The sequence below is a fragment of the Quercus robur genome, chromosome 2 (genome assembly GCF_932294415.1).
Source record: "Quercus robur chromosome 2, dhQueRobu3.1, whole genome shotgun sequence".
In the NCBI taxonomy this organism is placed as follows: domain Eukaryota; kingdom Viridiplantae; phylum Streptophyta; class Magnoliopsida; order Fagales; family Fagaceae; genus Quercus; species Quercus robur.
In genome coordinates, this window is record NC_065535.1 from 11055592 (window position 1) to 11078765 (window position 23174).

Consider the following 23174-nt stretch of genomic DNA (forward strand, 5'->3'; position numbering starts at 1 on the left):
CAAGTTCAAACTCACTCTAGTAAATTGTCAAGGTTAAAATTTTTTATTTTATTTTTTAAAATCATTGGTAAGTTGTAACTATTGAATTAAAGAAAAAGAAAAAGAAAAAAAAAGAGACAAACGTTATTTGAAAGGACGACCGGATCAACTACAAAAATGTCATTCAAAGTGACAGCTAAAAAACTGGGGGAAATTTTGCTAAATAGCATAATTTTAAGAAAACTTTGCTAAATAGCATCTGATCGAAGTTATTTAGTTATGTAGATTTTTTTTAGAATTTAAGTTTGTCAAACTCAAGTTTACCAAACTTGAGTTTCAATCATTGAAAAAATATTAAGTACTCTCAGAGTAATATAAGCGTGTACTCTCTCCTCTCACATGAATGGTAGATTTTATCATGAATTTAATTAATAAGATCCACCATTAGTTAGCACATGATAATTTTTCTCAAGTATTATAGTAATTTGATCAAACATAATGCTTGAAACTCAAGTTAGCAAACTCGAGTTTCAAAAATATGCTACGTGATCAAATAACTCTGAGCCGGTGCTATTTTTCCTTAAATTTTACCTAAAACTATGTTCTATCTGGCAAAAAACTGCCAAAAAGCGGTGCGGCACCGTTTCAGAGTTGTCATAAAACGGTCACCGTATACCAGCTCCTCGGTCTCTCTCTCTCTCTCTCTCTCTCTCACACACACACACACACTGCGCTTACTCTACTCTTTGAGAGTTTTACAGATAATGCTTTCTCTACCATCGAATCTCAACCTACGCTTTCATAACAATACCTTTCTCTCTTCTCGAATACTCCCCCAAAGGTATTATTATTCCATTTACTCTTTTTTTTTTTTTTTTTTAGTTGAAAAAAAAAAAAACTATAACGTTGCGTTTGGTTGCGTAGAAAAACTGCATGAAAATATTGGAAAAAAAAAGGCAAGAAATGTAATTTGGTTTAGTTTAAACTGGCTTCTCTATTTCGTTTTTCTTAAGCCTAACTCTTCGCAGCATTGTGACGGTGCTGGAATTAAAGTTTGGTTGGCCGCTGAGAGATTATAGGAAATTTTTAATGCGCCGGAAATCTTACAAGTTCTCTGAGTTTTGGTTCAATTTCTCTGATTTGAGGTGGTCAAACCAAGCACTAGGGTTTATCTTTTCATTTTAGGTTTCTATAGAAGGAACCTTTGATTGTGTAGACTTGTCTTTCTCAAATTATGAATATGGATTTTACTACTATAACTATTTGTTAATTTTTTTTTTTTTTTTTTTGATGAGAAAGCCACCAAAATATAATCAAAGACCGTTTCTGTAATTAGAGTGGCTGGTCATATTGCTGAGGTTTGCTTTAGGAATGCCAGATTTCTAAATTTTGGTTACATGATTAGGAATTTCAAAAATCATCTGATTCATGGCACATTTGTATTTGACGTGTTGTTGATTTGAGAGTTTGTTGATGGCTTATGTTGTTCTAGAGTAGAGTAATTCACATTCCTAATGCTAAACAAGCCAATTATATTTAATCGTACATCCAGACACACCTCGCTGATGGCAACTGATTTTCTGTTTCTACCCGTTTGAGTAAATTTTTTGTGATATATACATGCTGATAAATAGTAATGGGGATATGTTTCAATTACATTTTCACTGTATGGATTTTTCTGAAGCTATTTGACACTGAAACTGAAACATGACAAAGAACAGCACCTTTCAGTTTATCTTGACAAAACAATAACTGTGTTAAATACGTGAATGTATGCAACAACATAGTTATTTCCATTGAAATCCTTCATTTCTACAATTGAGTACATTGTTGGGAATTCCTTATACATCATCTTTTGCTTTATTGTTCGTGTCTTCTTATTGCAGTAATACATCCTACAGCAGTCTTATCTATAGGAATGGTCGGCGCAGAAGCAATTCTGAAAATTTTGTACATTACACAATTAAGTGCAGACTTGCTCGGGTGAATGAGTCTCCTTCCTCAAGCCCTGATACTTTGATAAAGGAACCCCACAAGTATTTTGATCAGGTTATTATCACAGTCCGTGCGGGAGATGGAGGCCATGGTGCTGTTCTTAACATGCCTAACCCGAGAGCTGCTAAGCCTCAAGGAAAACAGGACAAGGAGAAGATGTGGAAGAAAAGTGCGTATAAAAGGGACTTTGATGGATCACTTATACTTCCCATGGGTGGGCATGGAGGAGATGTAGTAATATATGCAGATGAAGGAAAGGATTCATTATTGGAATTTCACAAGAAAGGCCGGTTTAATGCAAAGCGTGGTGGAAATGTTGATGCAATGGGTGTTTTGACTTCACAATTGCGTAATGGACTTGCCTCACCAACTTTGCGTATAGCTGTGCCTTTAGGTTTGTATGTTATGTTGTTAACTTTGTCAAAGATGTTTGGCATATGTAAAAAATGGGAATCATAGTGGAGCTATCCAACATTAAATCTGATTATGTTATGTAAGCAGTGTCCTCCCCTGCCTTTGTTATTTCCCGATTGAACAGGGATGAGAATTTGATGGGATGGTCAATGCTCATTTACAATTTCTTAAAAAAGTAGCTACTTCTATGTGTATTCTCTTATTATCTGGGCTAATGTGACAGGTACGGTTGTGAAACGTAAACGTGGGAAGTTGTTGGCTGATCTAGCGCGTCCAGGTGATGAAATCCTTGTTGCAAGAGGTGGACAAGGAGGGGTAAGGAAATGCTTTATTTCTACCTTAAGTTAATGATTTTTTTAGTTTTTTTACTTTTGGTCCAAGTCTAAATTTTTATAGCATTTTTGACTTATTAATTTTTTTTACCTAAGTGATACATGTGGCATATTTGCTGTCTCTTTCTTTCTTTCATTCTCTGGAGTTACACTGTTCTTTGTTGTTAAGTCATTCTGGTCTGAGATGGCATCATGGTAAAGTTTCAGTTTCTTAGGAGTTCAAGGAGTTTGAACAATAGGCCTGAGAATTCTAAACTTTGCATGCATGTTCTCTTCAAGGCAACTTTAGTTATTGTCAGAGGGTTCTTTTAAAGAACATATTTTAACTTGTATGCTCAATATTAATGTCAGTTACATATTTTTTTTGGATAAATATTAACATGCCATTTACATCTAAGTGTTTTCCCCTTCTGCTCCCCCCAGATTAGCTTGTTAGAAATGCCAGAGCATCGAAGGAAAAAGTTAATGGCTTTGACTACAAATGTGATGAGAGATGATAGTGATAAGGTAAACATGGTGCTCTTAACCTTCTTTATCTAGTATATTAAGTTTGAAAATTTTGTGTAAGACATTTCCACTGTGGCATGTTCAAGCTCAATCTTTCTTTTTCTTCTTTTTCCTTTACTCCCATTTTTGGGAGAGTCTAATCTAAAATTTTCTTGCCTGAGGAATAATGAATTGATCTTCTTGCAAGTTCAATGCCTTATAGGTGGATGAAACCATATATGGATTCTCTAGTGTTCTTCAACTTTTTCAATCAACTATGTCAGAATTCCTGTCAAATTGGGTTAAGTAATCACATTGATTTGCATGTGTTTATTCTAGTTTTGGCATTGTTCCTGAATTAAAGGAAGCAGGAATTTGGAGGGGGTGTTAACGAAAGATCTATCATTTAATTTCTTTTGTTATCTTCTAAGCACAGTGACGGTGTACAAAATGTTGAAGACTTGGTTTAATTTAGTTTTAAAAAAAGGAAAAAGAGAGTAGAATTCTAGTGTACACATATGTGATAAATTTGTGTCAACCTGACGAAGTATCTTTTTACTCTGCATATAAATAACCTGTTAATATATCTCTCTGCATCTCCATGCTCTACTTTTCAAGTCCAATATATATCAGATATGGTAATGTTAACTGTGGCCCCATGATAATGGCAAAAACCATGCTTTTCTTTCCTTGAAAACACACTAACATGTTCAATAACCATAAATCTGTACCATGTAAGTGGAATGCCTTACCAATGAACTCTAGCTCATGTAAACTTAGGAAGATTAGGGTTTGAAAAAGTTTGAACACATCTTTTATTGCTCTTATCCCTAAAAAAATAGGGGCAGTAAACTTTAAGGATTTCAGACCTATAAGTCTACTTGGAAGTGTATTTAAAATGCTTGCTAAAGTCCTTGCAAACAGATTGAGGAAGGTTACGGGGAATCTTATTTCAATTACTCAAAATGTTTTTCTTCATGGTAGGCAAATTTTGGATTCAGTTTTGATAGCAAATGAGTGTTTGGACAGCAGGTTGAGGGAAGGGACGCCAGGGGTTATTTGTAAACTTGATCTGGAAAAAGCGTATGACAGTGTGAATTGGGATTTTTTATTATATGTACTGAGTAGGTGTGGGTTTGGGGCCAAATGGAGGAAGTGGATTCAAGCTTGCATTTCCACAATAAGATTATCTGTTTTGGTGAATGGTGAGCCTTGTGTTTTTTTTCGAAAGTTCATGGGTTTGTGTCAGGGTGATCCTCTATCTCCTCTATTGTTTGATTTTGTGATGGAAGCTTTGAGTCTTATGAATTCAAGGGCAGCCAGTGGGGGGTTTTTAAAATGGTTTCTCTGTAAATGGTCATGGCAGGGTTCATAATATAACACATTTATTTTATGCAGATGATACTCTTATTATGTGTGATGCTAATCAGAATCAATTAAGGTATCTTCGTTGTACCTTACTGCAATATGAGGCTGTTTCTGGATTGAGGATTAGTTTGGGAAAGTCTGAGATGGTCCTAGTGGGGAAGGTCCAAACATGGAAGATTTAGCTGAAAATCTGGGGTGTAAAACTTCTACCCTGCCAATGAAATATTTAGGGCTCCCTCTAGGAGCCAGTTTCAAAAGTAGAGCTGTTTAGGATGGACTTCTAGAAAGGATGGACAAACGGCTTGCTAGTTGGAAGAAGATTTATTTGTTGAAAGGTAGAAGGTTAACCCTCATTAAAAGCACACTCTCTAGTCTCCCTACTTATTTTATGTCTCTTTTTCCATTTCTGGTTGCCAATCATATGGAAAAAATTCAAATGTATTTCCTTTGGGGTGGTTTGGGTGAGGAGAATAAATTTCACCTGGTTAGGTGGGAGTCTCTGTCTTCCGGTTAATTGGGGTGGTTTGGGGATTAAAAAGCTTGTTGTGTTTAACCAAGATTTATTAGGCAAATGGTTGTGGTGGTTTGGGGTGGAAACTGATGCTTTTTGGAGGCAAGTTATAGGGATAAAATATGGTATTTCTAGGGGTGGCTAGTGTACTGATTTGGTGGGAGGGCCCTACAGTGTTAGTTTGTGGAGGTATATAAGCAAGGTTTGGCCTGAACTTCTGAAAAACATCTCTTTTGAATTGGGAACAGGTCATAAGATTCAGTTTTGGTTGGATATCTGCTGGGGCCATGATTTCTTTTTGGACAGATTCCTGGACCTTTTTGAAATTTCCAGAAATAAAGAGGTTTTTGTAGCTGAATATTTGGATGGTTCCAATGCTTGTATCCATTGGAATCCTACGTTCACTCTGCCTCTCAATGATTGGGAGCTAGAGTCCATGGACTTATTTCTAATGGAGTTATATACTGTAAGGATTAATTTTCCTCAGTAGGATAGACTAATTTAGAATCCTTCTAAGTCTCCAGGATTTTCAATGAGTTCTTATTATCAGCTTTTGAGGAGAGGTGGGGATGCATTCTTTCCTTGGAGGGCAGTGTGGCGTGTGAGAGTTCTTCCTTGGGTTGGTTTCTTCATTTGGTCCACTGTGAAAGAGAAGATCTTAACAACTGAAAACCTGCAGAAAAGGGGTTTTGATAATTTCGGATTGGTGTGTTATGTGTAGATTTGATGGGGAGGATATTGATCATTTTTTTTGATAAGTAAGGATATTGATCATTTATTTTTGCATTGTGGTGTGGCACCTGGATTAGGAGTTTTTATTCTCTCTTTTGGGTCTTACTTGGGTGATGCCGAAGGTGCCAGACCTGCTCATTATTTGGTCTGGACTGTGTGGTAAAAAGACTTATTTTTACTTTGTGGGGAGCTATTCTGGCTTGTCTTTTGTGGACCATTTGGAGGGAAATAAATTTGAGAGTTTTTAAAGGAACAGAATGTTCGAATGCTTAACTGAAATCTCAAATTTTGGGTACTCTGTTTGAGTGGCAGAAGGTGTTTTGCTCTAATGTCTGTTCAGGTTTAGACTTTCTGACCTTTTTGGACAGTTTGGCTCTTTCCTGAATCTTGGGGCTGTTTTGTTTTTTTCTTTTTCTTTGATGTATTCTTGCTTTTCTTTTCCTTTGGAGTGTCCTTAGTGTACTCCCTGTGTACTTTGGCCTCAGCCTTTCTTCTTCTTTTTTGATTTAATAAAGTTTCTTTTCTTACTGATTAAAAAAAGGTTTGTTTTTATTTTTATTTTTATTTTGATAGGTAATAGAAACTTTGGAAGATTGGGGTTAGATGTGAAGAGAGAGGAGATAGAAAGAGGAGAATGATTAGAAAATAGGTTTATGGCTGAATTGTTTTTTCCTTCCACTGTAGCATATATTTTTCTCTCTACTCTCTGTTTATGGCTACCAAATTGATTTTTGAACAATTCCTAGGTGATATGCAGAGTTTAATAAATGTTTTTCCACTTTTCTTTACCCATTACTGCCTAGAACAATGAAAATGAATAATAGAGATGGATAGAGGCTTCAAATTGAAACAACTGCATAAATTTGGGACTTTAATTGACAAAATTAAAGTCATAGGACCTAATTTGAAATATGGCATAAGCTTCGGGTCTTTTATGTAATTTCTCCTTATTTTCATTTTTGATTGTTTCTAGGACCTGCTCAAGTAGAGTAGTATGCCAAAAGCCTTTTAGCTTAACTGGCACTTCTTGGTGTTTCCAATGGAGACGTCCATGGATCAAATCTCCCATCCCCCATTATAGCTATCGAATTATCAAATATAGTAGAATATTATCTTATCTACATCACTTATATTTGACTTTGTATGGTCGGTCAAAATTTATGAAAGATATGCCTGCCTTATTGTAGAAATATGTTAAATATTTTCTACTATATTGCAGGTTTTAGTTCTTGGTCAACCTGGGGAGGAGGTTAGTTTGGAGTTGATTCTACGTGTCGTTGCTGATGTTGGTTTAGTTGTAAGTATTGATCTTTATTTATTTATGCATGTTTTTATCCTGGCTTCTCATTCTTATGAGTTTTGAAGTAATGATATTCAGCATTTAATGATGTCTGTATATGACAAAAAGGTCATTGGATTAGTGTCCAGTACTTGTAGTACCAAGAACTTGCAAACTGACTAAAATGGGAAAACTTGCTTGGCATTATTTGTCAAACCAGGGTGGTTTGTGTCCTACCTGATCTTAGATTTTCAGACAGTTTTCCTTGTCCTAATTGACCTAATATGATTCAGCCTTACCCTGAATCTTTGACCAACATGTTCTGAATTTCAAAGGTCTATCCAGTCAATTGTTTAGGGTTGAAGAATATCAATAATACTCTTTTGAGCCTACTAATAATGTGAGATCCATTTTAACAACATTTAAAGATTCTTTTGAAGTGAGGAATCTAGTTGGACAACAATATCATGCTGGAAGGCTGTGAAGTTTCATTTATGTTGAATAATTTGAATGTAGCTTTCCATTTGATTTGAGAGGCTTGAACTTTTTCTGAGGAATATTTCTTGGTTCTGTGATGAGTTGCCTATGTTGTAATTGTTGTCAATTTTTGGGAAGGAGATTTTTGTGTGTTACAATCTAGAGATTTTTAATTATAATTATGTAATAAATTGTGGAGTAGAATTGTTGGTAAAGTGAAAGGTCAAGGAGAAAAGAAAAAGGAAAACCCAACAAAGTTCTTCTTTACATTTCATTATTGCTTTGAAGGTAGCCTTCCCCTATTGATTTAGTTAACTATATTTTGCATGTATTTAAGTACAAATGCCTGGAATGGCGGAGTGCTAAAGTATATCAATTATTTCTATAAGGTACTATTATTGACTTTTTTACTAGAGGTTTACTTGCTCTTGTTGTAGGGACTTCCAAATGCTGGAAAGTCAACCCTTCTTGCAGCTATTACTCTTGCAAAACCTGATATTGCTGATTATCCTTTCACAACATTAATGCCAAACCTTGGACGGCTTGATGGTGATCCTAGTTTAGGGGCGGGGATGTACTCATCTGAAGCAACATTGGCTGATTTGCCCGGTCTTATAGAAGGTGCTCATTTAGGGAAGGTACTGTATGTTTTGTATCTCAAATGTCTGCTTATTATAAAATCTAAAGTTTGCTAAATTTGAAATCTGAATCATCCTTTAGGGTCTTGGTCGGAATTTCTTGAGGCACCTGAGGAGGACACGGCTATTGGTCCATGTTGTTGATGCAGCTGCTGAAAACCCTGTAAATGACTATCGAACAGTAAAAGAAGTATGTGTTTCTTTCTGTAACAATACTAATCATATATTTTCACTAATAGCATTGTTGGCTCCACTTGCTTGCTTGGAAATTTTGGGCTATAAACATTGTTGCCATGGATGATGGTTTAAATTAGATGTGTATTAAGCTGGTCCTCGTCATTGATCAAATCCAGATTCATATTTATAATTTGGGTCATTATAATTGGGTCTTGTGAGATCAGACTCCTCTAGTTCAGTTGACGCTCATCCTTCATATTTAATTTTAGGTTTTAGTTTTAATTGTAGTTTTGGGCTTTTTTGTGTCTCTTTCCCTTCTTATGTGTTATTCTTTAAGGGAGTTGCTAAGACAAGGGTTTGAGTTGTAGGTAAAGCTGAGTGGAAAACTAGGATCATGATTCTTAGCTGCCAATTTTTTAAGGGGAAAAATGATGTTGTCTGGATATTTTTTAGTTTTCTACATTGTAATTATCTATCCCTGTGATTTTTAATGTGAAAAGCCCATGGAAAAGTTTATTATGCTTGCATTCCTTTATTGTTAACTTTTTAATCTTTCATGCATAAACTCTTTTTAATCTTTCATGTGTAAACTATAGGATTTATGGGTTTTGCAGGAATTGCGAATGTACAACCCCGATTACCTTGAAAGACCATACATTGTGGTGCTAAATAAGATTGACCTCCCAGAGGTCTGTGCCTGCTGTTATTCTTCCTGGTTTGGAAGCCCTGTCCTTAATATTAATCTTGATTTCCTGATGCTATTATTATGCATTCCTATAAAACGTAGGATCTCTTTGGTTTTTGTTTTATTTGAAGTTCAAGATTTAAGCTGATTACTATTTCAGGCAAGGGATAGGCTTCCATCTTTGACTGAAGAAATTAGGACAATTGGAAGTGATGAAGTACCTTCAGAGCCAGAAAGAGGCTCTGATGATGATGCTCTTCAATCACTGACCACTGAAGGTGGACATGCAGATGTATCTTCTCCGGGCATTAATAGCAAAGATAAAAAGGATAAAGAAATCGAGGACTACCCACGCCCCCTTGCTGTTGTAGGAGTTAGCGTTCTGTAAGTTCATTACATTGTTTTTAAATGTTCTTCCTAATATTTGAACTGTATGTCTTGCCTCATTATGAATTCTGTATAATTATTTTTATTGAATAGTTATATGCTTCCATGAGCCTTGAGTTAAAACTCATGGCTAAATTCTGTTTGATATTCAGTAGTGTTATGCTTTTTTACTATTTACCTGAACTTTTTTCCCCTTTCCTGTGTATTCTAGATCAATTTTTCTTTCTTGAGTGAGTCATTCTATTATCAGTTTAGCACTTCTAGGAGGGGTATCCTAACCATATGCTATTTACGTTGTTTATTGCAGGAAAGGAATCAGGATCAATGAGTTGTTGAAGGAAATAAGGGCAGGTTTGCGGAAAGTTCAGAGATCCCAATGAAACTTTGGAGTTAAGTGTGGGACCATGAAGTTGGGGCCTTAAAGGCTCCCATCAATTGCACTGCCATTTTTCAGCCTCTGGTAAATTTTGGTCCAGCTATCGTTTATACATTGCGAATTGGCATTTTTGTACATTTGTGTCGTGTCTGCATATCAATGTATTCTGTGTCTCAACTAGTTTACAAGCTGTGTACAGGTGTTGGTTTGGGTGGTGGAGGTGCAGCTGGGTTAGGGGGTCTTGGGATGATGAGAATTTTGGGTGGATTCCACATTTAGAATCAATTGCCTTTTTAATGTGTGCCCTTAGGGTACACATTAACAAATCCATTTTTGGAAAAGTTTTATTGGGAATTGAAAAAATTGTCGATAAAACTTTTTCCAAAATTAGTTTATTAATGTGTGCCCATAGGGCACATATTAGTAAAATCCTATTTATAATTAGCCTAAATGTAATTAAAATTTTGTGCTACTGTTCCTTCTTTTGAGCTCATCTATATTATTAGTTAACACAAAGATCTTGGACATAACAAAAAATTATAATTGAACTGAATGATCCCATATAATTGAGTTGAACGATTCCAAATGTTGATACTAGATTCAGATCGGACTTTGCCTGCTTCCAATAGTGGACACGTGTCCGAATCCTGCCGTGTCCAGTGAAAATTTTCACTGGACACAAGCCTTTCCCTTCTTTTTTTAAAGCTATATTTTGTAGTTTGATGTGTGGGGGATTCGGGCTGGGTCTGCATTGTTGCGAGCTGGTCCGACCATTAATCCATGGGGTTTCTAGAAATTGAACAAAATATCTACACAACAATGTAGAATCTAGTACATATATATGCTGTTAACTGCTAAGAAAAACAGCTGTTCACAGGTTGTGAGCTGTGACATTGTTGTGTTGGTATGCGTTTAAGCTCCGTTCCCACTTCCCAAGTAGAATCTTTCCTTCTTACGTGGCTTAATTGAGAGTCATTTTTTGATTCATAGGGGAAAAAAAAAAAAAAAAAAAGTAAAAAGTGTCAACATCAAGGCTCGATGAGTCAATTTACTGGGGCATCTATCTTGGGAAGGGGCAGTTCCGTTGTTGAAAACTGAAATGTATTTTCCCATAAAAAAAAAAAAAAAACGAGTGTCTAGGTAAATATGCGGGGGCTCAAACTCCCGAACTGGGATACTGGGTGCCACTGGGCTACACTGGGCTTTGTAGCCCAGTGGCAACTAAAATGTATTTGAGGTTCATAAAATCATAATTCAAATAACTATTTTATCTTAGTGGGTTTATCTTGGGGTTGAATTTATAGCTATAACTTTTGAGAGAAGTACCATTGGGTTATAAATTTTATAAGAGTACTAGCTTAATGCTATGTCAAATATGACAAATCAAACACCAAAAAATTTCTTACATGAGATATTCTAAACTCTTTGGTTTTTGTATTTAATAACTCATTTGGATGAATATTTATAATGTGGTCTCACATTTGATTCTAAAATTAAGAAATAAAACTCTTTAAGAATAAATAATTTAGAATACATGGCGCAAAATTGGAACTCTAATTTGGAATTGTAATTTGAGTTTCTCTTAACTTCATCTACTATTATTATTATTATTATTATTATTATTATTATTATTATATATAGATTGAATAAACCTAATGAATAAAAAATAAAAAAATCATATGTGAAAGATAGTAATTCATAAATAAAATATGAAATTGTTATTGAGGAGATTGTTTGTCTAAGCCTATCGATTTAGGTTACAAAAGCATAAATTTTCCCTTATTTGTTCAATTTAGTTTACCTTTTTATTTAAGGTATGTAATATGTATCTATAGTTCATGTTCAAATCCAAAGTTGAGACTAGGGGTGGCAAAGTAAGCCTAAACCTATTTGCTCGCCCAAACCTATTTGCCCACCTAAACCCACACACTCTAATTGAACCCAAATTCACTCAATTATTAGTTGGGTTAAATGGGCATCAGCCCAATTAAACCCAGTGATTATTGGGTTTTAATTAAAAATCCATTTAACCCCATTTAACCAAAAAACAATATACCTAAATTCAACCCAGTCTTTTCCATAAAAATAAAAAAAAAAAGAAAAAAAGAAAAAGAAAAAGAAAAAAGAAACCCAGCCCTCAAACGTTTCAGGGTCCATGCCCTTGATGATCTGGCCGAACACGACGTGCTCTCCGTTGACCCACTCGGTCTTGGCGGTGTAGATGAAGAACTAAGATATGTTGGTTCCAAGACCGGCATTGGCCATGGAGAGGACTCCAGGGCCGGTGTGCTTCTTCACGAAGTTCTCATCGACGAACTTGGTGCCATAGATCGACTCGCCTCTGGTGCCATTTCCGGCAGTGAAGTCGCCTCCCTGGCACATGAACCTAGGGATCACGTAGTGGAATGACAATCCCTTGTAGTGGAGCGGTTTTCCGGAGCGGCCGACGCCCTTCTCATTGGTGCGAAGAGCCTAGAAGTTCTTGGCGGTGTAGGGAACCATGTCGGCGTAGAGCTCCATGATGATATAGCCGGTAGGTTGGCCGTCGATGGTCATGTCGAAGAAGACCTTAGGGTTGGAAGCCATTGGAGCAGAGATTCGAAGCTTTTTTCTGAAAAATAAAAAATTTAGGGTTTTGAAGAGGGAGAGATGGATTTGGGTTAGAAGCAATTCGTTAAACGAGTTTCTTTTTTCTTCATGAAATAATAATTGGGTGGGTTGGGTTGGATTTGGGTTAGAAGCAATTAGTTAAATGAGTTTTAATGGGTAAACGAGTTTTATATACCCAACTCAATTATGCCCACCCCAAACCCACCCATTTGACACCCCTAGCTGAGACCAATGATCTCCAAGTTTGTTAACCAAAATCAAATTGGCATTGATTGAACCCAATCACCCTCTTAGGCAGTTGATAAACTCGAGAGAACTTGATTAACTGGGAGTCAAGTCACCAAGAGAATGATTTCTAAGGACCTAAATCCCACCATCCATAGACTACACACAAAAATTTGAGAGGAATCGTGGCCAATTTTATAATTTGCTTTTTCTTATAATGTTTTTTTTAAGGAAAATGTTAATTTTCTATTTAGTGCATCTAATTTTTTCCAGCTTAGTATTGTTTGGTTAATTTAAAATTTGTTTTCCCAAATGATTTTAAATTAAAATTAATGCTTAAAGTTTATATCAATGCACAAAACTTCCAATTTTATGAAGCCTAAGAGATATGATGGTAGACAATCTTACCCCCAATTTTTTTAGAGTGTCTGATTTTCAAACTCAAACCTACAATCAGTCACTTTTAGTGGAAGTAACTTGTCATTGCAACAAGACTCGACCTCTAATAACAATTTTTGTATAAAAAATCTGTAGTGATTCTAGTGAATGATATTATCTTTAACTTAATTAGTGTATAATCACATATATATGCATAGATACAATTAAAAGCAATCACAAGCACACCCAATAATTTATTTGGCACAAAAATTAAGAATTGGATGGACACATGGCGAAAAATTGGACTCAAATTAAAATCTAACTAAATTTTCTATAAGTTTTAACTTTATATGTGTGTGTGTACTAGTATTATTCCTGTGCATTGCACGGTTATAACTATAAGCTTGTAGAATAATTTTATTGACAAATGAGTTGAGATCATATAAATTGCACATAAAGTATTATTCTTAAAGGTTTCAAGTAATCACACAACTTATTGAGGTGTAGATTTTTTTTCATGATGTAGATTTTATATTACTTGGTTATTGCACTCGTTAAGAATCTATTTTAGGAAAGTTTTGACATTACTTTTATGAGAAATGAAAAAAACTGTCAAAACATTAATTGTTTTTTTTTTCTTTTCCCATAAAAACTTTCTTTAACTGAATTCCTAGTTAGCATTTCCAAAAAAAAAAAAAAACTACCTGCTCATAGTGAGGGGGTTATAAACTAATTGTTCTAATGAACGATCTAGAATGAACTGGTTAGACACTCTCCTCTTCAAACATATAATTATATTACTAACAACAAAAATAAAAAATAAAAAGTAGTAACATAAAAATTTTACTACACAAGAAAATTAATTAAATCTAATAATGCATATATAAACGTAACATAAATACAGCTCATAAATAAAAAATATGAAGCCCTTGTAGGAGAGAGAAGATGAGTATATACAAATTTAATAATTCTTAAATAAATAAATAAAGCGTAGGAGAAAAAAATAATAATAAGTACTGATATAATCCTAGACCTTCGAAGACACAACACACAACATCATTCACAAGAATACTATTATTATTAGCCATATTATATAAACCGTTTATAATAACTAATAAGAACAAAAACTCATTTCCAAGACTTAAAAATCAAATGCCGTAAAAATCAAGTTGTTAAGTTAATAATAGGTTCATTCTCAAAAAAAGAAAAGAAAAAGTTAATAACAGATTAATTTTTTTTTTTAACTATTGTTACTTTATCCAAAAATATGATAAGAACAAATAATATGTTGTTGTTATAAAAAAATAAATTACTGTAATGAAGAAAAAACAGATAATTACTACACACCCTTGATGTGATGGTTATTCTACAAATATAAGTGCTTGTGGAGTGTAGGAGGTAAAAGCCGGATTCAAGTTTTTAGGAGGAAGTTTCACATACATATACACTTATATTAGGTTAGAGTAGAATTTTTGTCTTGTAAAAAAAAAAAAAAAAAAAAAAAAAAAACAACAACAACAACAGATAACAAAAATTTATCAAATACTATCCATATGTATATCGTCTATACCTCCCAATGAAAGTGGGCTAAAAAAAAAAAAAGTAGACAACAAAAATTTATCAACACCTATATAGTGATATAGACGACGTACATATGAATAGCTATCCATATTTACATCGTGTATATCACTATATCCTCCCAATGACAGTCATTTGTTGTTGTTGTTTTTTATTTATTTATTTATAATTTTTATAATTTTTAAGTAATTAATTTATTAGTAAGTCTTTTTACAACAAAAAGTATCTGCTTGCTTCAAATAAGTTGTCGTTCTTATCTAAAATATTTCTGCAATTTGAAACCCCTCTCACAACTACTGTTACGTCTAACTACCTACGTGGCCTTAATATTTACTATGGTACTGAGGAATCTATTCAAACTACGGAATGATTCAATGTAAGCCGATCTTCTTTGAAAGACTCGTAAAGAGTCCCAAACTACTTGTGTGCAAAAACTCTTAAGTCATTGAATCTGTTCACACGGACTCCCAAGCCTAGTTTATGGGACTTGGGAATCCCCACGTATCAAGTACTCACCTTTGCTAATTGTCACGTGGGACTGGATTTGAGAACTCTCCCATGTTCTTATCTAGTTATCTCCCACCGTTTCAACCTTAAGAAACCGCCACTAAATAGTAAATGACAAATATCCAATCCCATATGCTATTCACTCTTCCCTCTTGAGGAAGAAAAAAAGGAAAAAAAGGAAAAGAAAATCGAAAAGCAATGCCCTTCCCTGTTTGCCACCTGAGCTCGTGTACCCACACAGGCCAAGGCCAAGTGTGTGCAAGAGAAATAAACAGTGAGCTTGGCTTTCGACACGATCAGTCTGAGTCGTCATGCCAAGTATCAGTCCCAAGTCACCAAAAAGCCACGTTTCATGGATGTCTTGTACTCATTACTCTCCAAGACCCAATTCTTACTTGGCTTGCTTGCTATATAAATATAGGATCCGTACCTCCCCTTTAAGCCACACATCTTAGTACTTATCTACCATTCTAGAGTTCTCTGTTGGAACAATGTTGAAGTCAGGAACGGCTAGTCTTGGAGAGAAAAAGCAGGCCAAAAAGTCTGCACAAGCAAGTTCAAGAAAAGGATGCATGAGAGGGAAAGGAGGCCCGGAGAATGCTAGATGCACCTACAAAGGTGTTCGTCAAAGAACTTGGGGCAAATGGGTGGCTGAAATTCGCGAACCAAATCGTGGTGCACGACTTTGGTTAGGGACATTTGACACCTCTCATGAGGCTGCTATGGCATATGATGCTGCTGCACATAAACTTTATGGCACTGATGCAAAACTCAATTTGCCAGATGTAGCCCTTAATTCTCAGCATCCAGCCACTTCCATTGATACCCAAATTAACCCTATGGAAACTCATCCTCAAGGTGTGCATAATTCAGGTACTGTATGCTCTTCAAATAATAGCCCAATTGTTATGGTTGATGATTTTACATCACATCCCTATCAAAATGATTCTATCATGTCTTTTCCTAATGGATATGTTGAGTCTAATGAAAAGCAAGAGGAAAACATCTTGAAATTTGGCGAGAACAGAGAGATCGATGGACTTTGGGACAGTATGAAGGCAAATTTTCCGGTGTTTGATGAGACGATATGGACAGAGGCTGCTATGTCACTGGATTTTCCAGTCATGGGAGACTCGGGAATTTTTGCAGGCAACTTGGCAGATGGAAGTGGCTGGGATGCCTTGCATTCTCCATGGTGCATGTAATTAAAATAGACAAAATCCTCTTCATTTCTTTACTTTAAATGAGATGGAGAGAGTCTATTCAACTGTTCACATTTCATGTTATCCAACATCTATCATTATCCTGTATGATGTATATAAGTATCAGCTATGTGTCTGAGTCCCTTAAAAAAAGAAAAAAGAAAAAAAAAGCTATGTGTCTGAGTCTGTATAAGCTATGTGTCTGAGTCTCGACCCCACGTAGGTTCCTTTGGGCTCTTTCGAGGTCCTTGCATGTGAATATTTTTTACTTCAAAGGTGGGTTCATGTCTATGTAGTTTTATTCTGCTAATCAATCACATGTCAAGCAAGAAGAAGAAAATAAATATGTTACTGTGCATTTCCCTTACATATAATCACTTTTGTATATATAAATATATGAAGTGATGTTTCCAACTATATGCATAAAAGATATATTGTGTATGAAATGATCTTTTTCGTAGTATATTTTGTCAAATTAATTAGTTTGACTCCAAAAATCTTGTAGTTTAATTGATATATATATATATATATATATATTTTTTTTTTTTTAACTGTCCTGACAATAATAATATAATAAGTTTGGCTGCCCGGACCAAATCTAAGCCCAAAAAACCATTAAGAAAAGAAATTCTAAGATGAAGAAGATGAAGAAGAAAGACTGCCTTGGTTCAACGTAGAAAACAACGGTTAAAATCGGGACTCTTACATTAGCCTGCTTTGTCTTTTTCGACCATGCATGATTCCCTTCAGTGTCAAACCCGTGTTTGCTTGGACATTTGTTCAAAGTATAAACCTGTCTTGTTCTACGACGTCCAGCTCTTCTTCTTGCTAGCACATAGACTTTCTTCAACAATAACAACACGTACACTTCCCTCAACAACATAATATGATTTTTTTTTTCAATTGTTACTCTTTGCGGTATAAATAAAGAGAGAATAATAAGAGTTTGTGTTTTGATTTACTTCCTTGAAAATGTTTCAAGAATTACTACTTTTATATTTATATATTCAAACGTACATACACATATAAAAATTAGGTTAAATTTGTTCAGATAATAGATACTGGATTGGATTAGATGAGAATTCCTAAAAATTAGGAGATTGCTTTGGAGGTGTTTGAATTACAAGAGAACTCCTAAATACTATTTGATTACTTTAGAGGTATTTAGATCACATAAAGACTCCTAAGCTTTGGAGGTATTTGGATCACATAAGAACTCCTAAATACTAGGAGATTTTGCTTTGGAGATTATAGTAACTGATAATCATCTAATACTTTGATTTTAACTATAGATAATGTTGTCTCCGTACAGTCACAAATAAATTTCATGCTATTTAGCATTCATTGCCTTTGTATATAATTGCACCATGTCTCCAAAACACTGATTTAGTCTCCTAAGACCTTTAGAACCTCTCCTTTATCATCTCTAATCATGAGGACGCCCAAACCTTCTTGATATTCCAATTTTTCCAAATTCTCATTGATTTTGAACAAAAGATAAAAGAGGGGGTGACCATCACAAGTTCACAACACTTGTAAGTTCAGCTTTTTCTTACTTCCCATTTTTTAACTGATATTTCTCTCCACTGATATTTTTATAATTTAATCAATGTTTGGTGGGTTATCTTCATGAATTTTGGTGAATCTTGATAGTATTTCTGAATATGTCACTTGTTTATAAATTAATTGGAAGAATCTAAATGTCGACCTGCATCTAAATTTTCATCTAGGCTATACCAGGGCAACCTTGAAATGTTTTATTTAAAAAATAAAATAATATTCTCCTTTTAATTTTTTTTTTCAACTAAAAAATAATACTTAAAATATACATATATAACTTTGTGGATGATTAAGACAGGGTCAATTGTGTGTGCCCCACCGCCCTGTCCAGCATAAAAATTACTCCATCCCCTTCCATCATGTCCCATCTCACACAATTTTTTTTTTTTTTTTAATTAACAAAGTAAAGAATCTAATAATATATATAACGGTATATATGAACTGTATATTTGTTTTGTTTTGTTTTTTATTTTATTTTATTTTATTTATGACAACTGTATATTTATTTTGTTTTTGTTTTTGTTTTTGGTTTTGTTTTGTTTTTTTTTATTTTTTATTTTTTACTATGAGAACTGTATATTTGTTTTGTTTTGTTTTGTTTTTTTTTTGTTTTTTTTTTTTTGTTTGTTTTTTGAAGGCAATAAATATGTAATCCTTCACATCTTAGATACTATGTGTGTGTTTGTATAGAGCGTTGCGCGTCTACGTTTCACGTTTTCTGCGTTTTTTTTTTTTTATATTTTTTATTCTCCCCAGCAGCAATTGTTGACCCGGTCCTCTGTGAACAGTGCACTTGTGCACTGTTCACGAGTCCCACAAACTCCACTTTTTATCAACTTTTTCATTAAAAATGGGTCCCACAGCATTATTCACACATTTAAAAATTATTTTGCTACAGTGTTTTCAGTTTTAAGTTTTCAGTTTCAGCAAAATAAGTTCTATCCAAACAGACCCTATAGATCAAATACCATAATAGATTCGTGTAGCCAATAAAGAGTTTTAGAATAAGTATTTATTATCATCTCGAGTCATTATTAAGTGCTCTAAGAGTACAGGAATATGGTATTATCTTCTCTCATATTCATAGATGGTATCAATAATTAAATTTATAGTCGAATCGACTATCGCTTTTTTTTTTTTGGACAAAATAGTGGAATTAACTATCAATGTGAGATAAATGAGCACCACATCACCGTGTTCTGAGAGCATCCAATAATTTTCCTTTTCGTCATTTTAAAAAACTAGAGCTAGCTAGTGAGTTACATTTTGCTTTCTCCATCATCAGCTTAGATATCATATCGGCTAGCGGCTAAAGTATTGAATTGACGGTGGATTTGATTGTTTATGGTTAGGATAGAAAAATCACCTTAAATTTTGGGGGTGAGATTGAAACAATATTGTCAGATACGATGGATTCAAAAGTTGAAAAAACAAATTAGATGCGATCAAAACCGAATTTCATGCATGTGTGACACCTAATTTGTTACGACAGTTGCATTCTCACATGACATATTGAATTTAATTTTTATTGAAAAAGATAATATTGTATGTGTTCAATTGGTCAATACAATCATGTGTTTGAATTTAATTGCAGAACTCAAATATACCTAAATTTCAACCCTATTTTTCTCTTTCAATTGTTGATATTCTAAGCAGTTAATACATAACTCGGTCAATTGTCCACAATTGAGAGAGATGGTTTTAATTGTGATTGATTAACTAGGTTATGTATTAATTGTTTAGATTCTCAACAATTTTGACAAAGAAAGATAGAGGAATTCATTGGGATCCAGTCGTTCTAGAGGTATTAATTGTGGGTTAAAAAGATAGAAAGAATTAAAGTGTGTTGAAACTTGATAGCAATGGAATCTGGACAACTGAATTATGTAATTTAGATTGGAATTTGATTGTTTAACAATTGATTTCAAAATTTTAATTTCCTTGGAATTTGAGACTTTTTTTTGGTGAGGGACCGAATACAACATTTTAACACATGGATTCCAATATAACAAAGCAAATATAACGTAAAAAAAATTGGGTGGCATGTATAAAACAACTGGGTGGCATGTATTAACAATTGAATTGCATCAAGCTAATTCTTCTTTTCAACTATTGAACCCTCACATACCTAAATTATTCCAATCTCACCCCTATAAACTTGGTTTTTTTTTTTTTTTTTTTTTTTTTTTTTTTTTTTTTTTAAATTAAAAAAAACCATAAACCGCCAAATCCCTACATAATCAAAGCATATAATAGAACCTTTGAAAATAAATTTATTTGTGCATATGGTGTACTACTCCTTCCTCTAGAATAAGGTGATCCCATATGTGAAACCCACATTTGTTAAGAGTATGGTGTAGTCCATTGGATGTACCACATAATTTCCTTCTATGACAATGGACCAGCATTCAAAACTTAATTTCTTTTCCTTCACTTCTTTTAAGTTTAGGAATAGTAAATAGACCCTCATGTTTATATATATATATATATATATATATATAAAAGTTGGTATTAGAAGTTTTGATATATAGTGAATTTTCCATAGGATTGTTTGTGTCTTGGAGTGGTTTTTCATTGAATAGGTTTTTTCTTTGGTTTCTACTTTATTACCAAATTTGTGTATTCTTTTACCACTTTTATATCAATAAATGTTTGTGTATGAAATTCCTCATAAACTTTGTTATGTTAATTTTTATTTATTCCATTGCATAAATTATTTGAGGGTAAAAATAAGATTTTTCAATCTATATCTACTAAAAGTTGAAGCGTGGTATTTATTGCTGCTGAGGTCCTGTTGCATTGCCCCATCGCCACGTCATTCACCACATAATTATTATTTATTCATTTTTTTTTACAAATATATATATATATGTAAGGACACAATTTGTAACGACCCATAATAATGTTGGGTTCGCACGTAAAAAGGCCCAAACAATATCATTTATAGAGCGTGGGTTTGAAAGGCTAGGCCTTGGTCACCGGACGGTGGCTTCTCGTGGTGTTCATACAGAATTAAATCGTGTTCGCTCGAGGAGTCTAGGGTGCTCTATGCTCTTCTTATTCTCCTTGTTTCTAGGACATCATGGCTGGGAGGACGGGTTGTCCCCCCCCACCCCCCCCCTCATACTGCCTCTCTTATCCTTTTATACGGGCATTTATCTTCTCACCAGCGTCCACGTATAAGCTCAATTTTCTAGGATTTAAGACTTGTCCTGTCAGCCCATACCTAGAGTGGTTGGGGGTGGTTGTAAAAGCTGATGAGTATGGCTCTGTCAGGTGCAGAGTATTGAATGGCAGTAATGACAGCTTTCCCTTTGTCCTTGGTCGTCATAATATCTAGCGTCTTCTTCTCTATTGACATAGATATTTTAGATTTTTTCCCAAACTGTTCCTATACCGTTTTTGCCCTTCCTTCCAGGGGGACCTTGGATATGCCGAGGACAGAATCATCCTCGGCCGTGTCTCAAAACTATTTGGACTTTTATTACCTATCCTCGGCTATACCATTCCTCGGCTCGGGCCTTGGGCCCCAATGTAAAAATGGGCCAGGGCCACAAATTATTGGACTCCACAATAGCCCCTCAAAATCCTGCTGTCCGACCTCTTAGTCGGAGAGGAGGGTTTTGGTAATGCCAAGCTTTTATTGCGGCTCGTTTAGCTCTGCCCTTCATTAATGTTGGTGTCTCTTCATCTACTTAAGAAATGCGCCGGGTTTACGATACATTCTTCTAGATTTACACACGATGCGCTCCCGTCGTTTCAGTGTACGAGGCACGTCTTTAATAAATTGTCTTTATGAGGCCAATCAAATCTGACAGTTACAGATGACATTGGGGAGTTGAACAGACGCTACCTTACTTGCAGATCTTCTTGGAGATATGTACAGATTAAATGCCACTAAATTCACCTTCCATATAAGAAGCCAAACGAGAGGGTATTCCCCTCGCGTAAAGACTCTTTAACCTTCCAAAAGCCCCAACCCTCAAGTTGTGTTCTAAGTCTTACTTATTAGCATAGCCACAGCTTATAGTGTGACACATTTGAAAATAAAAGTGGGGATGAAAAGATCATATCCTTCCCAGAAGCGTTCTGTCCCTCCGAAGCTTAAGGCAACTCGGTCAGGACAGGGATGGCAGAGACTCAAGATACCTCTCATCGTCCCTTCAGCCAAAATCCGAAGCAGGGGCTCGTCGCGTCAAACTTTTGGTGCGACTGAGCTGGGGTCACCCATTATCAGTACCAGCCGCTCTCTTATGAGCATAGCTAACATGGCACCAACGTGTTAGGAGTCAAGACTGACGCAGGGACAAAGTATCCCTGCTTCTTCCTCTCTTCCTTCACTGGTGCCTCATTTTGCCTCCCCTTCTTCTTCTTTCCCATCACCAGATCCATCCTGGTGCTTTTCCTTCTTCCTCTTCTTCTCCCCTTCCAACAAGGAAGGTCCTCCTCTCAATATGGGTACTACTGGGGCAGAATTTGGAAAGACTTGGGAGCAGAGCTTAAAAAGACTTGTGGCTGTTTGTTTGTTTTGTTTTTTATTGTTTTTGTAATTCGTTTTCTATATAGGCTTGTTTAAGCCCTTCATTGTACGCTATAATACCTCTTTATATTAATAAAAGTCATCATTGCTTTATTTCGTATATTCTATCTCTTCTTTTTGAAATGGTTATGCCGTGAATAGACGTACTACCCTGTGACCTTTTTTTATTTATTTTTATACTCTGAACGATGCTTAGGGTCGAAATCCCAGTTAATAAAAAGATCTTGCTCTGTGCTTATTGAAACTATCCGGCATAATAATGCCGATTTGAACAAATGATACTTAGGGCAGCAATCCTTACTAAGAAGAAAAGAAAAAGATATTATGATGAGCTTATTAGAGCTGCCTGGCATAATAACGCCGACCTGAGAAAACAATACTTAGGGCCGAAATCCCTTACCAAGAAAAAAGATGTTATTATGAACTTACTAGAGGTATCGTGTACAATAAGACCGACCTGAAAATGGGATGTATACCCCAAACTTGAATGAGATGATGGCTGAATGCTCGATGCCGTGTAGGAAGTAATCATCCGAGGATATATAACCCAAAATGAACAACCCCTGCAGGCCGTTGAGTAATAAGGCGTTTCACCATCTTCCTAATAACTTTCATAGCCTTAACCTTTTCTGGTATTTGGTCTGAGGACTGAGCGACTTAGAATTCTTCTTAAGCAGCTGACTTTTCCATAGGTTTGAGTCCGAGGACCATGCAATACCTTGGTTCTGTCCAAAACTT

The 23174-nt window shown here is 35.0% G+C and overlaps 2 protein-coding genes and 1 pseudogene across 2 annotated transcripts; 2 read left to right on the plus strand and 1 right to left on the minus strand.

Annotated features, from left to right (window-relative positions):
• The first annotated feature begins 593 nt into the window (after positions 1-593).
• On the plus strand, positions 594-10314 carry LOC126712332 (probable GTP-binding protein OBGC2). Its single transcript, XM_050411628.1, is given in 11 exon segments — positions 594-820; positions 1866-2368; positions 2612-2703; positions 3144-3227; positions 7037-7114; positions 8011-8211; positions 8294-8401; positions 9003-9077; positions 9234-9457; positions 9768-9825; positions 9827-10314. Coding segments are annotated over 11 exon segments (1542 nt in total). The 5' UTR covers positions 594-743; the 3' UTR covers positions 9869-10314.
• A 658-nt stretch (positions 10315-10972) lies between these two features.
• LOC126694727 (peptidyl-prolyl cis-trans isomerase 1-like) lies at positions 10973-12467 on the minus strand (annotated as a pseudogene).
• LOC126712333 (dehydration-responsive element-binding protein 2D-like) lies at positions 12443-16703 on the plus strand. Its single transcript, XM_050411629.1, has one exon. The coding sequence runs from the start codon at positions 15626-15628 to the stop codon at positions 16337-16339; it is 714 nt and encodes a 237-aa protein (XP_050267586.1). The 5' UTR covers positions 12443-15625; the 3' UTR covers positions 16340-16703.
• Positions 16704-23174: the final 6471 nt, after the last annotated feature.